The 15412-nt window shown below is 53.6% G+C and overlaps 5 protein-coding genes across 5 annotated transcripts; 2 read left to right on the top strand and 3 right to left on the bottom strand.

Moving 5' to 3' along the window:
• Positions 1 to 1573: 1573 nt before the first annotated feature.
• Positions 1574 to 4219, bottom strand: PG986_004058 (uncharacterized protein; the record flags this gene model as incomplete). The annotated part of the gene is made up of 4 exons (XM_066840280.1): positions 1574 to 1939; positions 1997 to 2699; positions 2758 to 3070; positions 3127 to 4219. 4 exons carry the CDS (start codon positions 4217 to 4219, stop codon positions 1574 to 1576), a joined length of 2475 nt encoding a protein of 824 aa, XP_066702907.1.
• Positions 4220 to 5461: 1242 nt separating this feature from the next.
• On the top strand, positions 5462 to 6131 carry PG986_004057 (uncharacterized protein; the record flags this gene model as incomplete). The annotated part of the gene is made up of 2 exons (XM_066840279.1): positions 5462 to 5527; positions 5628 to 6131. 2 exons carry the CDS (start codon positions 5462 to 5464, stop codon positions 6129 to 6131), a joined length of 570 nt encoding a protein of 189 aa, XP_066702906.1.
• A 1395-nt stretch (positions 6132 to 7526) lies between these two features.
• Positions 7527 to 9079, bottom strand: PG986_004056 (uncharacterized protein; the record flags this gene model as incomplete). The annotated part of the gene is made up of 6 exons (XM_066840278.1): positions 7527 to 7668; positions 7721 to 8095; positions 8170 to 8452; positions 8523 to 8643; positions 8697 to 8832; positions 8958 to 9079. The coding sequence occupies 6 exons, from the start codon at positions 9077 to 9079 to the stop codon at positions 7527 to 7529; spliced, it is 1179 nt and encodes a 392-aa protein (XP_066702905.1).
• A 1911-nt stretch (positions 9080 to 10990) lies between these two features.
• On the top strand, positions 10991 to 12416 carry PG986_004055 (heterokaryon incompatibility protein-domain-containing protein; the record flags this gene model as incomplete). The annotated part of the gene is made up of 2 exons (XM_066840277.1): positions 10991 to 11240; positions 11296 to 12416. 2 exons carry the CDS (start codon positions 10991 to 10993, stop codon positions 12414 to 12416), a joined length of 1371 nt encoding a protein of 456 aa, XP_066702904.1.
• A 93-nt stretch (positions 12417 to 12509) lies between these two features.
• On the bottom strand, positions 12510 to 14875 carry PG986_004054 (uncharacterized protein; the record flags this gene model as incomplete). Its single annotated transcript, XM_066840276.1, has 6 exons — positions 12510 to 12910; positions 13113 to 13297; positions 13359 to 13498; positions 13536 to 13880; positions 13918 to 14528; positions 14608 to 14875. 6 exons carry the CDS (start codon positions 14873 to 14875, stop codon positions 12510 to 12512), a joined length of 1950 nt encoding a protein of 649 aa, XP_066702903.1.
• Between the last annotated feature and the right edge of the window lie 537 nt (positions 14876 to 15412).

Below are 15412 nucleotides of genomic sequence, written 5' to 3'. Positions count from 1 at the left end.
TCCGATGCTGAAGAGGTCGTATTACTGTGCTTCCAAGCATACGCGAGACTGGCAGCAGCCGTAGCAGCCCAATTGTCGCAACCTTGGTCAGGGGAGGTGGAGCAGTTACCATTGTTGTCTGTCTTCCCATCGGCCAACAGCTGAAGTATACTATCCTGGATGGTTGCACGAGATTGGAGTATTGTATTTTCGTTGCATGAAGGCTGCCTGCCACGGCTGCAGCTGGTCAAGAAAGGGAAGCACGACACGAAGAAGTATGGCCGGAAAAGCACCGAATGCTGGAGAAATATGCGCAGACAAGATCAAACTCCTCAAGCATTATTGGATACACCTCTCAAGTAGGTAGGTATAAATGTATTTGCAAGGGTTTATGTAAGGGCCATCAGAACGGGAGAAGGTGGGCAGGATGCCATGTGGCAAGGTGGGTGCAGGGAACGGGAAGTTGAGCTTTGCTTTGTGGGGGATGCGGGGCACCGCCAGCATGGACTTACTGCAAGGGGTACACTAGAAAGTGTCCCAGCCCAAGATGGCTGCTAAACGCTGGGGATGCATGGCGAGAATGCTTATTTCCACCACTGTGAATGATTAGGAAGGGGATACTAGTAATAGATTCTCAAACGCTTGGATTTTGTTTAATGATTAGTGAGTGATAAGGCCTAATCCGTCGTGTGACAGCGCAACATGTTGTCCAACACGTGCCCCTGAGCAGAAGGATCTATGGTTGCAGCAGCCACTATGTTCGCGTGTAGAACAGTCAAGTCACCACACTTGGAGTAACTTACCAAGTACGCATGGTACGTAACACCCAAAACCGTGTGCTAGCTGAAGCACAGCAAGGTCCCGGAATGAGGGAACGCATCACATGGCTCACGCCACCCGCGTGCGTGCAGTCTCCTCTCCACATCCAGGAACGAATCCCAGACTGCAGTGAGAAAATGGAGGCCATCAAACATTCAACAGCATAGTTGCGAGGTTTGGAAGCCAGGGCCGAACGTGCTCAAGATGCAGTAGCATGCAAGCTTCGTTTTCCTATTGCACATTAGTCTCTTCACTCCGCAACGTCAGGTCCCTGTGGACCAAATAGGTATGAGTACTGTGGTGTGGCATATTAGCAGAACAAAATTTCACATCGTGGAATCCCCACTGGGGCACCCTTTGCCAGAAACGGGATCTCAATAATCGTCTTCATTAATCGCTCTTGCGACTTGGCGGACCATCTTGCGGTAACTCAACGCAGGGGATGTATGCCGTCGGCAGGCTGTGTGGGGAAAAGCACAGCTCAGATCGTCCGCCCTATACTACATGTGATGCCGGAACCTGAACAGAAACGTTTAGCTCGCATGACGTAAGCCATTGGTCATGGCCAGGGCCGGGAAATGCTGGGGGTATCTGCAAAGCAAAGAACAGCCGCAAACCAGGGAACGCCGTGGGTCGTAAAGGTCGTCTTGTCCGCCCTCCATCTATCGTATCAAATGAAATCGGTTCCGTAACGCCGGTACCCATTCGTGCCTCGAGTCCAAAGAGGGGAACAACTCCAGAGAGATTCGCATGCGACTGCGACGAGTGGTCTTTACTATTCAACACTGTTGTAGTCGATGCCGTGGGGACCAATGGCCGGACGTCGACTCGGCGGCGGAGGCGGAGCACTCAGATCCTCATCAAGGCGCTGCAGAAAACCACGCTGTCTCTCGAAAGACTCGTAGTTTCCGGCAAAGATTGGGGCCAGAATGGTGCTGTACCCATGGACTCGGGCCTTGGGGTCACCGTTCGACCGTGGCAGCTCAGCCATTCGCTCTTGGAGCGTCTCATACGCGGCCTTGAAGTGTCGCCGAATCACGGCAAAATTGGAGGAACCACCAGAAATATCGTTCGCTGGGTTGTTAGGGTCAATAATGGACAGTCGGTCCATGTTTCGATACACAAGATCCGAGACCTCATTCTGCAAGACTTGTTAGCATTGAAACCGCGGACGAGTAACTAAATGGGACAGCCGTACCTTGGCAACCTCCCGAGGTGGGTTCATGCAGATGGCAGTGACCTCGTAGTTGAATCTGTTACCGTAGTAATCGAGGAACTCCATGAAGCATTCACCAAGGTGATGTTCTGGGATCATGGAACCGCTTTGCACCTGTGGCATCTGGTTAAGAAGGTGAACGACCATGCAGATGACAGAGAATCCGCCGATGCCACCGTTGACGGGCTCGTTCAGACCTCTCATGCAGAGGAACTGCTTGATCACAGCAACCAAGATGGGCATTGCCGGGTACTGCTCTTTCCAGTCTGTGAATGTCTTGATGGCTCTGATACCATCGTACTTTTCAAGCGAGACATCAATCTTCAGGCCAGTCCAGCTGTCACAGTACTTCAAGAGTGGGACCTTGGCACCTGCGACAACCTCGATCTCGTTCTGGTAGGCGACCCTGCGTCCCTCCAAGAAACGCGACATCTGCCACAATTTGTTCTTAGAATTGTACTTGGCGACTCCCGTCTTAAGGAAGCTCTGCGAACAAATGACAAGATCCATATCGGCTGTGGGAAGATACAGGCCTGACATGAAGGAACCAAAGGCGCGGATGCATGCGTCATTCCACTTAAACTTGACAAGGTGGTTCAGTCGGTTCACGACTTCCTCGCGAACTCGCTGTTCGAAATCGCGTGGCTTGACATATTCATGGAAGTCGACCAATTCCTTATGCAATCTGCGAACAGTTAGAATGTGACTTGCAAGTGGTATAATGAGTACATGGAGCTTCATACCTGACTGACATGGAGGCAGTCTGAGAATGATCTACCTCGGCCCACGGACAAGCGTCTAGTTCTGGCTTTGCGTAATAATCGCTGATGATGTTACCATCCGTCTTCATCTTGGTCACCTTTTTCAAGGGCGCATGTGGACGCTTGATGCGGTCATCAAATGTTCGCTTGCGACTGCCAAGGGCAGTTGAAGGTGTGAGATCGACAGGCGTGGCTTGTGCGTTGCGTCTAGGAAGATTCTGTCCCACGTGGGAGGCAGCAGCAATTGCGTCGTGCTTGGGTTGGGTTTGATTGTCGTAGCCAACGGCAGCGGCAACTGCCAATGGGTCGTTGCGCAAGTGCGGGGGATTTGGGCAATTGCTGGATGGCCACGCAGGTGCGGCGGAAGCGACGAGATAGCCAGGTTAGATGAGGAAGCCACGCTCTGAGGTTCAGCAACTGCGGGTGCTACATTGGTGGGGCCAGATGAGGACGATGACTCTGGGTGGTTGTCAGCGCGACGCGCCTGGGCAGGGAGATTGCTGCCAGTGTTGGCTTTGTCGTCCTCGCCGTCAGAGAAGTCGCAGGATATGAAGTCCGCAGCCTCAGAGGGGGCAGTTGACTTCTTGGAATCAGCCTCGACACGCGCTTTGCGGATGAGTTGAACAACGTCTTTCTTTTTGCGGGTTGTCTCATCCGGGGGTGGGAGTGCAGTGTAGGGATCTGGGTTGGACCATCGGGGTGCTGCTTCCTCGGCAGCGCTGGTTGGGGCCGAGACACGCGCGCGTTTGGCGACGGGTTCCTGAGGTTCCGCATCAGAATCGTCTGAAATCTCCATGGCAGCCTCGTCACTGTCAGACAACTCGTCAACATCTCGGTAAGTGGCCCTTCCGTTAGCATCTCCAAGCATTTCCTCCACATCCTGGTCATGTCTCTCTACCAATAGCTCCCGTTCAGCTGCCTTCTTAGGGGCCCATTTCTGGGAACCACCGCGACCTCGATAATTGCCACCACGGCCGCCTCGGTCGTACCGGGTGCCTCGAGGAGCAGGCGGTCTGCCTCCATTGCTAATGCCATTGCGCTGAGATCTGTAATTGTCAGATGGATATCGGCGATCGTTGCGGTCTGCGCGTCCTCCATCGCGGCCAGAGTCGTACGAAGGTCGGTAGGATTCAAATGATTCCTGGACGCCAGAAGGACGGTCTACGCGGAAGTCGAAATCGCCTTGCGGAGGGCGGTAATCATCGCGTTGATCGCGACGGTAGTCATCCCGGGGGTCTCGGCTGCGGGTGTCGCGTCGCAAATCAGAAAATCCCCCACGAAAGATGCGGGGATCCGAATTGTGCGAAGGGGCATAACGGTCGCCTCCACTGGGCGGAGGGGGAAGGGGAGGTTGATGGTAACCGTAACCACCAGCGCCTCCGTAGCCCTGGCTAGGAGGCGGCGGCGGCGGCGGTTGACCTGACGATGGTCGATACCGTGACATCTCGGCGCTCGATACGATATCGCGTTGCGGGAGGGGAGGGTGGTTGTGGTGGGAAATGGAAATGGGGGATTATGTAGATGGAATGGAGCCACTCTCGTTCATGACGCGAAATTAGAGCTTGGTTTTGGTTTTGGTTTTGGCTAAAGCGCGCGCCTTCTTGATAGCACTGCACTCGAGTACTTTTTTTTCGCAGTTGCAAGCCGACGTATCTCCGATGCGCCTATGACGAACGATAAGGACCGCGTTGTCTTATCCATAAAGCGTCCCCCCCTCCACTTTGGCCGAATTAAGTCTAGCGCGCTGAGAGAGAAAGACAACCCATCGATCCAAGCTATCACATTGCAGCTGGCAAACCCCACCTTGGTGTTCAATAGGTTTTCGAGTCTGCGTCGTTCACAGACCGAAATGAGACATTGACCGAGCAGCCGAGTCTCGTTGGGCTAATGATCACCATGCTGGCCTCGAGATGAAAAAGACATCATACTGTGTTGTTTATCGTCGTTCATCATGGAACTGTGCAACTCAAAATTCTGCTTGATGGTAATGTGATTCCGATTCCGATTCGCAAACGAGAAGCAAATAGCGAGGTGATCTGCGAGGTCCCATTGCCGCTTCAACAAGTGAGTAGGAGGGATCCGCGATGCACCTCGCCTTTGGCGTGGTCTCAGTCGAAAGCCAGGCTCACCAGGAACAAAACCGTAATAAGTGCATATTACTCAACGTTAGGTAAGGAGTTAGGTAACCAATGCTAGCTGGATTGTGATCCACGACGCCGGCATTCCTGACTTTCAGCTTGGCATTTGGGAGAGACCATTTCATTGTCCATAGCAAAGAAGCATGTGTTCGTCCTCAAGGTATGGGGTGCCCACTCGGTACGATACAGTTAAGGGGTTCAACAGTGCCGTTGCAGGTGGCTTCAACTTCGCCAAACATGCTTTAGAGTTTCCCCTGTTATTTGTTTATGCATGCAGTCCTCGAGTGACCCGAACGGTTCCTGGCCATTCGTCATGTATGGGAAACCATCTCCGCCATATTTGCTCAAGTCTGATATTTTGGCCCCTGCCAAAACTGCCTCAAACAGCTCTCTCAATGGGTTGCGCCGCCTATATAACCAACAAGATGTTTCTCTTCCTTAGGCCCGCTCAGATGACAGAATCACATACCACAAAGCTTCACAATCACTATTTCCTTGATTCTAAGTCGAAAATTCCATTGATCAATTAACAAACTACCCAAGCCAAGATGCAGCCACTTAGCATGAGGAGCATTGTGTTTGCCAGCCTTGCGGCCTTCACCGTCCGGCCCTCGGTCGCGGCACCAATCTCCTCCCCCTGAACCAGACCTTTGCGCAATCTTCCCAGAATATCCCTTTTGCCTAAGAGCCCGACTGAACGGACCGCATCCGAAGAAACCCTCTGAGGATCGACCCGGCGCCGCCGAGGACATTCGTGGTGACTTCACGGCGCTGGTACACCATCGAGCAGGACCTCATGTTCCGCCGCGGGACTGCCACGGCCGCGGCACCGAAGTTGGCTATGTCCGGTTCGAGCATGACCCGAAAGGGTTCAGCAAACAGTTCCATGAGAAATTCGTGACGCAGGCCGACAAGCTGGCCGACAACTGTGCGGCAGCGTGCCTCGAGCAGCGGCGTAACGCGACGGCCGCTGGCGAACCCTGGACTCGCCAGTGCCGATCCTTCAACATGCGGCTCAACACGGACATGAATAAACCACTCTATATACAGCACTGCGCTCTGTATAGTGAGACGTGGGGACCCGAGTACTACGATGATGCTTTTTCTTACATCCCCGAGCAGATTTGGGCTCGGGGTTCCTGGTCGGCCTCCTACGCCCCGGAGCCTCGCTCCGGCTACTGCAGCGCCCTCGATCCCGCCGAGCCCCTGGTGACTTGACGTCACAAAAGCCATCCACTGATGCCGGCCGAGCCCTCCGGCAATGACAGCACAGCTACCACCGACGCGCCTCCGTCGCCCACGGAATCAACAACATCAATCGTGAGGCCGGACGAGGAACGGGAACCGGATGCCAAAACGCCCGTGCCGCTTCTTCGAGATGCTCAGGTTCAGCATGCCGGCCGAAAATGACTGTATAGTGCATAAATGCTTCTTGTACGGCGATTCGCGGGGCCGACGGTACATGTCACCCTATCAAGGACCTGGGATGATCCCCGAGGAAGAGCTTCTACCGGGTGCCTGGACCGCCTCTTACGCGTATGTATCTCCTGCAAGTTCTTTTCTGTTTTAAGTGCCTGCTGTGCGGGTTGGAGCATGCAATGGGATCCATTCTTTTCTGAAAGAGCAATACTAACGCCGAGTATCGAATCAGTGCGGACCCGGTTTCCACCGAATGCCACCCCGATGATACCCATTTCGAGGGATGAAGAATTCGAGCCCTGGGACTCGTCAATGACGAACCTAGCGCAGTGAAGGAGGCACTGACGTACCCCCCACCCCCCTTTTTGTATGGAAACGAGCATTTGATGTAGGTGCCGTGGTCCAAAGGCGAATGCTGTGAGGCGTACGATCTATATGCCAAGGTCCGTCCGAACATCAACAAGGCCGCCGACTGGCCGAGCTTGCGGAGTACACAGTGATTGATGTTGGTCGAGACATTACAAATAGCAACGCCTACGGTCGATTTGGTTTCATTTAGGAATTACGCATATATATGCGACAGACGGTGTCGTTCAGCCATTCTCTAAAGTTAATCTGAATTTACTCTAATTGCACTCTTTGCATTACATCCGCTACTGTTGTTGATTCCCGCGCTCCGCACTGTTGTAGATTTCTTAACCACTAACCGACTCAATAGGCAAGTAGCTGGCTGGGTCGCAAGGTTGAAAGCTGGATCGGCGGCCTATTCAGTATGCCTTCGAAAGAGAACTGAATTCATGGTAGTGTAATTCCCTCGAACGGCGCCGTTCCTCATGCAGGTGTGCTATTGAACCCGTAGTGAGTTGATTGAGAGGGATCGACATTAGGGAATCTGCGACGGGACAGCGAGCGTCCGCTCCAGTTATTTCGCCCGGCTTTGATACATGAAGATCGATAAGCCCATGCCACAGTCGGTAACAGGCCCCCGAATCCAACCTCCGTGCCTCACGTAAGCTTGTGCAGCGCTTTCTCTTCGCTCGGGCTGCTTTTGATGAGAGAGGCAGCCTTGAAGAGGTTCGGTAGCCTCGGTCGTTTACGGCCTCTGCAGGATTCAGATGGACCTGGCGTCTCAAGGGAGTCGATTCGTGTACAAGTCGTCATACCGGCTCTTGGCCAACCGCTGATCTACCAGGCTCAGGAGGCCAAGACGGGGGTCTTCGAAAACATGTCCGTCGACATGTAATCGTAGATGGTGAACACTGATTTCAAGAAAGGCATACCCAGGACGCTGTCGCCGATCCTGGCGCTTTGCCTGCTTCCAATCCCAGCACGGCACCTATTCGCAGTCAATACGGTATTGGGGGTCACACGACCGAAAGAGAACTTACATCACAGTTCCATCCTCAGCCGTATGGCTCGAATGGCTAACAAGCATATCGAGGGGGTCGACGAGATACCATACCCCATTGACTTTGAGCTCGAGAGATTGAAGAATGGAACATTCGAAGTACACTTCTTCGCCGGGAAACCCTTGGCTACTTTTCCGTCGAACCTCCGTCTTGCCCTCGAAGTTCTTGACGACTGCATGAAGGTCGTCTGTAGGTAAGTAGATATGGGATGCCCCCGAGTCAATCATGGACACATGTTTGGCATCCGGGCGGAATTGACCTGGGCTGACTTGCGACTCGACGCCATTCATTCGGAGGCCTTCCAGACTGACAGCCCATGCCGTCGTAGAAAGGTCATTAATGGTTTCTGGCGACCTTTGGCGAGGTGTCAGCATGCGCCAATCGAATGGAGCCAGGGAGGTCTGATTTGTATGGCGAGGAGTACTCACGAAGAGAACTGGACGACATCACTGTATCTGATCGGCTTCAGCATGTACTCTTCCTCGATTTCCCCAAGAGAAAGGACTCCAGCCATCGCGTTCGGATCGCCCAGACGAGGGAAGCGCAATGAAAAGAGAGGCTTGGCTAGCCTTCCTTGGGTAATCAACATTTCAATGAGCGGCAACTTCTGGAACTGGAGCCATTGGGAAGATGCTGTACGCAGCCCTAGCCCTAAGATGCCTGCGAAGGATCCGTGCTGGAATAAGTCCGGCATGGCCTTGTCGATAAGCGCTATGTAGGAGATGAGCTTGACGTCCGAGATCTCAAGTCAAAAAGAAGTAGGAGCATGGTCTATCCATACCTGCCGAAATACTGCCGACTTCCAGACCGGAGATGTTGGCTCTCAGAGTGGCCAGTTGGCCGGTTGAACGACCAACGCCGAGTTCCAGCTCGAACTTCTGTTTATGAACGATGGTGTTTTCCTGAGATGAACACGTTAGAAATAGCTCGGGAGACTTCCTTGGGATCAACTAACCTCGATCTTGAATGCCGCATCCCGCGCGTAGCATCCGCTCTTCGAGTTCGCCGTATCGCATTGGTCAGAGGCGACGAAGGTATCGCCCGTCGACGTGTCAATGTTCAGCGGCATTGACTGACCGTCCAAATCGACACTGACCTGCATTCATTTGGTTAGCAACACGGCACGAAACATGGAGGAAGAGATTAGTAGCTTGCAATGTGGTAAGCATCGTCGTCGCTGTCTGGCGGGATATGCACCAACAGGCTAGTTGCATACACTGCTTCATGGTCCGGGACGAGGTTCTCTACTTGGCTGAGGATACTGAGAGTCCAGAACAAAGCAAGCGCGAAGGATACATACAGCGTCGCGGTACCGAACCAGTTCCCAGCTTGCTTCATTGTGTCTACGGGCGATGATGTTGCTGGCAGAATCCAACAAACGATTTCCAAACCCGAGGTGAGAATGCGTACGACGCGACGAGTCGATTTGGTTTCAAGGTCAAGTGGACCCAGCTGATTGCCCACTTCTGGGGTATAAGGGGACCGGCCGACTGAGCTGGGGACTTGGCTGGCCCAAATGTGTAAGCATGCTTAGATCCATCAACATTTCGCCAGATGCATGCGCGTGTAACAATATCCAATTGTTTGATATCAGAGGTAAGCCTCTTTCATATAAATGTTGATACATCTCGCAACCTGGATCTGTTAAGCTTCAGCTCTCCCTTTCCGTTTCCAACGCATGTCGACCTTGGAAACAATGTGTCCCCGTACAGCTTTGCATGCCTCTCAGCACTACTCCACCACTGCTTCAGCTGGGGAGCCCCAAAACACAGCTGCAAGCAGGCCCGGACAGGCAAAGCTAGTGGGCTGAAACAAGTCTCTTGGACCCCGCCAGTGCCTGGAATGATCTAACCAATCTGGAGAAGGTACGACCTTATCCAGATTGGCTTCAAGGGTTGATTGCTGTCGTACACTCAGGACGTGTTTACTTTTTGTCAGCCAGCTTAACTTTCTGCCGCGCACGCACCTCTTCAGCAGCTTATTTTGTGCCAGCTTTTCGATCCGGCTTACCAGCTGATGCTCTCGTCGACGTCACCGGCGCCTTCCGTGCTGGCGTCGAAATAAGGCCAGCGTTCATCCGGTACGTTGACGACCGAGCGCGAGCAATGCCACACTCACAGTACCCTCTACAGCACCCTCCAGCACCTTCTATAGCACCCTTTATAGCACCCTCTACAGCACCCTTTACAGAGCCCTCTACGCCCTATAAGGCCCTGTAAGGCCCTAGAAAAAGCTGGATCAGCCGGCCTAAGGTCGGCTGAACCATTCAGCCGAGATTCGTCGATCCGATTGGCCGGTTAATAGGAAGAGACGAGACGACGGCAGCCAGCTTTTTTCACTTTCAGCCAAAGGGTCGAAGTAAACACACTGCTGAATTTTCGGCTGATATGTAAAAAAAGGGGGCCGTCACCGGACATATGCTTCTAGCCCCTTTAAGGGGACGTGCGCGGCAGAAAGTTAAGCTGGCTGACAAAAAGTAAACACGTCCTCAAAATATCCCCGCAGGTCTCTCCGGCCATTCTTCCTTTTGTGCCTGGCTGCTCGGCCATCATTCATACCGCCCATGCGCCCATGACCATTATGATCAAGCGTGTCAACACAGCCCGGCTGAATCCGATCCGTAAACATGCAAATCACCTACTCGTGCCAGCCTCTACCACAACGTAGTGTGATCATGCGTCAGTCCATCCACCTATCAGGGGTACGATCAGCCTGACAAGACAGCCCCGCCGAACGCCTTGCTGCTACCTCTTCCCTAATACGCATGCGCCGATTCACTTCATCGTACCGATCGGCGGTCTCAGGCTGGACAGACCTTCCCCGGAATCCAGAATCGCGTCTGCCTGCGACGGTAACCCCGCTCAATGCAAGCCACCGCTCTCACTAGCCACCATACGACCAATGAGCGTCTTGTATGCCACGGCAGCCCATCCCTTTGGAGACAAAGACGTACACTGCCACGCTGTTCTTGGAATCCTGACTGGCTTCAGCGTTTCTATTAGCAAAAGTACCAAGTCCCTCAACTGGTTCTGGGCGGCATGTTACCTCATTCGAATGGACTGGGGCGTCTCAGTTCGCAGGCAGCGCTCAAGTGCTTCCACCTCCGCCCTCTACGCCCCTCTGGGCTTTGTTCCGTGTGGTTTATTAATGAATTCGGCAATGTTCACTTGCTGGGCCTCCTTCTTTCGACAGCAACCCAGACCACATCAGAACCAAGCATGGCCCTCAGATCCCGAGTAATATTCAGCCATGTCGATGGAGACATTGATCAGGAGGAATAGCCTCGAGTCGAGAAGAAGTTGGCGACTCCCCGCTCAGTATCGGCCAGCTTCGGCTCTGGCGTGGTTCCAGGAGTGCTGCGAGTCGCACGAAAAGTGCCGCCGTGTCACTGAAGCCGTATCTGAACTTCGCTTGATAGACTGCCGCACCCTCAATATCGTCCAGCCCGATACGGTTCACCAATACATCGCACTCAGCTACGTATGGAGTTCCGATTCGAGTAAGCATTTATCATCATTGTGCGCCCTACTCGTATTAACCATGTACCGTCCAAGATGTGCCAATCCGTAGTGCGTCTACGCATCAGCAACGTGCAACGTCCAGCTACCATACCGGGCCCAAGTTTGTGGGCACTTCGCTGCCAGAGCCACTACCAAGGGTCATAAACGATGCAATCAATGTGGTCATCGCTTTGGGCTTCAACTACCTCTGGGTCGACAAGTACTGCATCCAAGGGAATGACAAGCACTTGATCCATCGTCAGATCAATCAGATGGACAGGGTATACCGTAATGCAGCCCTCACCCTCATCGCCGCCGCTGGCAAGGACGAAGACTATGGACTCCCAGGTGTCTCCACAGCTGTCCGTCTCAAGCATTGGCGTACTTGCTCATCGGCCTCCGAGCATTGTCGCATAAACTCAGAACCGTCGCTGCCAACCGACCGCCTTCGTGAGATTAAAGGTGGCATGGTGGAGATCTCTTCGACCGTCTCCGACCTACAGAGGGTAATATTAAATTCTTGGTGGGCGACCCGAGCTTGGACTCTCCAAGAGGCCTTGCTATCTCGCCGGCGTTTGATCTTCACCGACGAGCAGATGTACTTTGAATGCGACAATATGTGCCGATACGAAACTATTCCAAACCATGACGTCGAGCTGGCCACGGCTCAGCCAATATACCGGGCACTGGATCTGGACCCGCGGGTCACTGTCGACAGGGAATACCTGACTCTTCTTCATGCAATCGAATCCTACAGCAGACGAAACCTTCGCTTCGACGATGATGCTATCAACGCATTTGCCGGTATTCTCCGATACTACCATGAAGCCGATAACAGCATCGAGAACATCGTAGGTATCCCGTTTGTCTCGCTCGAGGCATCGGAAGTCCTGGGTTGGGATCCTCGCTACTGGCCGAGGCAAGTAGCCGAACTCCGACGGACCAGCTTTCCGTACGCGCTGGGATGGGAACATGTACACGATTGCTGGGAGGGAGAAGAAGTACGCCCGCGCCGGCGACCGCTTTTCCCTTCATGGTCCTGGGCGGGATGGGATGGTGCTATTCGGTTCGACTGGCAGTTCATGCGACTGCAGAACTTCAAGAACCACCTACACGATATCCAGCTTGAGCTGAGCGATGGCGAGAGTGGTGTCGGTGAGACGTCGATACAGTAACGCGAGCTATTCCGTCGTTGCACCGAGCGCGAGAAACACGCGCTCCTCCCCACAGCTCTCATCGGCACCACGCTGGCCATACCGGTCAGTTTCCTAGAATTGAGGAACATGCGGAAGGGGAGAGAGTGGAGACTCTGTGGGCGTGCGGCATCGCTCTCTCTCAGCGAAGGTGCCGAGGACCCGTGGCCTTTCATGGAGCGCTTGAAGGAACAGACGAAGCTTCTCGGGAAGACCGGCGGCCGCCGCGCCTGCTGCCCCCACGACGTTCCCGGCCCTATCAAGAAGATCGAGATCGTCTTGCTGGGCGGCGATGACTTCCACGCCTGCGGGCTGTCGGAGAGGAGCGTGCTGTGGGTGCTGGAGACGGATGAATCGGGTACTTCGACGAGGATCGGTCGTATTAGGGTCGAGTGTAGCTTGGATCAGCTCAAGGGCCTGCTCAACTTGGATGGGCCCAAGCCTCTGAAGGAGCGCGAGTTCCGCATCATATAAGTCTGGGGTTCAGGTAGGCCAGGTAGTATAATGTTCATTTGCCATCGCTTACTTCCCTTGCGGGCCTACATCAATGCTTGACCATCTATGGCGTCACTGCTAGCGTTAAGCCCAGGGTAGGGTATTCTTTTATGACCTTCCCTGTATTGAATAAGATAGGTCAATTCTCGAGTTTAGCTTTATATAGTTAATCTCAATGATTACCGATTTGTGAAATAACAACGGCAGCCTGCTCCGCGAGCGCATAAACGGCAGCTTGGATATGGGAGCCAAGGGCAATGGGGATGACGGATGCATCGACAACTCGCAGATTCTGGACCTCCTTGAATCTCAGATCGGTATCTACCACCGATCCCATCGAACAGCTGCCAGGGCCGTGGTATGTAGATCTAGTACGCGGTGCGTTAGCTCACTGAGTACTGGAATGATTTATTCTGTCACATCACTCACGTACCCTGGCCTCGGACTCTCTCGTCCAAGTCTTCGTCAGTTGCGTCGACGGTCAACGGCTTAAACCCGGGGTACGGCGCATCGCCCGCCACAATGTCCCGACCCAAGACTGTGGCGTCGCTGGCCATCAGTTTCGAGACCTGTCGCAGAGAAATGGCGCCACACGTGCTTGTCGACCTCGGTTGCGAAATAGTTGGGATCCAGAAGAGGCGGGTCGGACGAATCCTTGGACGAGATGGTCACGGTGCCTCGAGAGGTGGGCTTCATCGCCATGGAGAAGTTGCTGATGTGGTTTCCATCGGGTTGAAGAGGCGGGACGGCCAGGTACAGGACCATGGTCTCCGTCATGGCGAACTCGCGCTTCAGCAAGTAGTGGTTGGGATCCACCTTGCCTTCATCCTTGGCGATGGCCGCTTCAAGGCCCTTACGGGGCACTGCAGCCGAGATGATGTGGCTGACCGGTGTGCCGGTGGCGAATCGAGGCTCCGAAAAAAGGGGGGTTCGCCGAGCCGATGGCGTAGCCTTTGGAGGGATCCTTCAGCTTCCAGTTCATGCGGACCATGATGTGGTCGCTGAAGTTCTTGCCCACCTCGGGCGCATCGAGGACGGGCCGAATGCCGTTCTTCTCCAAGGTCTCCTTGGGACCAAGCCCCGAGAGCATCAGGATCTGGGTGGTTCGGTACGCTCCGGCAGAGACAATGACTTGGCTGCCATGGATTTCGGACCCGTCAGCCAGACGGACCCTGGTGGCTTTAACTCCCTCATCTTCGCTCAAGAGGATAGATCCGACCAGTGCGTCGGTCAGGACTGTAACATCCTCCAAAGAATACACCAGTGGGGCAACCTGGCGTTTGCCATGGTGCCTGTTCTCGTTGAGCTGGCCGACTTCAAGATTGGTGCCGGCGTTCATGTCATTACCAGGCAGGGTCTCAATGCCCATTTCACGCCATGCTTGCTCCGCGATGTCGGCCAGGGGGTACAAGCGGTTTGTAGAGATAGGAGACTCGATGTAGAACTTGCCATCATGGCCATGCTGCTCGGCCATTTCGTCATTGTACCACTTCTCGGTCTTCTTGGAGTAGGGCAGTTGGCCATCGTAGCCCCAACGCTGGTCACCAACTAGGTCGGCCCAGCTATCAAAATCGGCGCGAGAGCCTCGGAACCATCCACCTATATTTATATTCATCAGTTCTCTTGCCTTTGTTGCTTCTTCAGTAGTTGAGCAACTCATATCCATTGATGATAGAACCGCCGCCTAGAGCACGTCCGGAGGGGATGTCGATTTCACGCCCATCCTGGTGTTTCTGAGGCAACGTCTTGTAGGCCCAGTCGAACTGACCGCCTAAGAAGTTGAGAGAGTGGAATTGAAGGATCTCCTGGTTCTGGGTGACATCTGGGCCTGCTTCGATGACCAGGATACGGGCAGATGGCTGGTATTCCTTGAGGCGACTTGCGATCACACAGCCTGCCAGGCCGCCGCCAACCACGATATGGTCCCAGCCTTCGGAGGAAATCATGTTGTATGCTGTTGTATAACTGGACGATTGGATCAAACAAGTATTGGGAATTGGAAGCAAATGTGGCAGAAGGGTTGAAGTCGAGGAAGGCGTGAACTGGATGCTACAAGAAGAGTTCATGAACAAAAGGTGCGAGTGAAGGACGAAGGAGTTATTTCATGTCAGCTGTACGATTGATGTTGGCGGAGCCTCAAGCCGGCGATGTAACGTGGGGGCGTTGTTGATTGGGAGTTCTGGTAGCACCAACCAACATGTATGGTAGCGCTTTTCTCCTCACGCCACTTGGAGGTTGATCATCGTTGGATGCAACGTACTTGTTACAGTCGTGACTCTAACCATCTACCTGTGCTCGATGTAGTAAGTGGAACGGAACTAGAGGAGAATGAATCAGCTCACCCAAATAGAAAGGCATGTCGCTATTCTCAGAGCTTCATGTGAGCTATAAGCCCACCATGACGCCTCGAATAATGCGATTTTGGCAGCTTTCATTTTATGAAGCCTACCGCTGTCCTCGGGATTCGGGAATGTACTTCATAT

The sequence above is a fragment of the Apiospora aurea genome (assembly GCF_038362705.1).
Source record: "Apiospora aurea strain CBS 24483 chromosome Unknown utg000003l_segment0_segment0, whole genome shotgun sequence".
Lineage (NCBI taxonomy): Eukaryota > Fungi > Ascomycota > Sordariomycetes > Amphisphaeriales > Apiosporaceae > Apiospora > Apiospora aurea.
The sequence above is the reverse complement of the archived record's forward strand: the minus strand, read 5'-3'. Positions and strand labels throughout refer to the sequence as shown.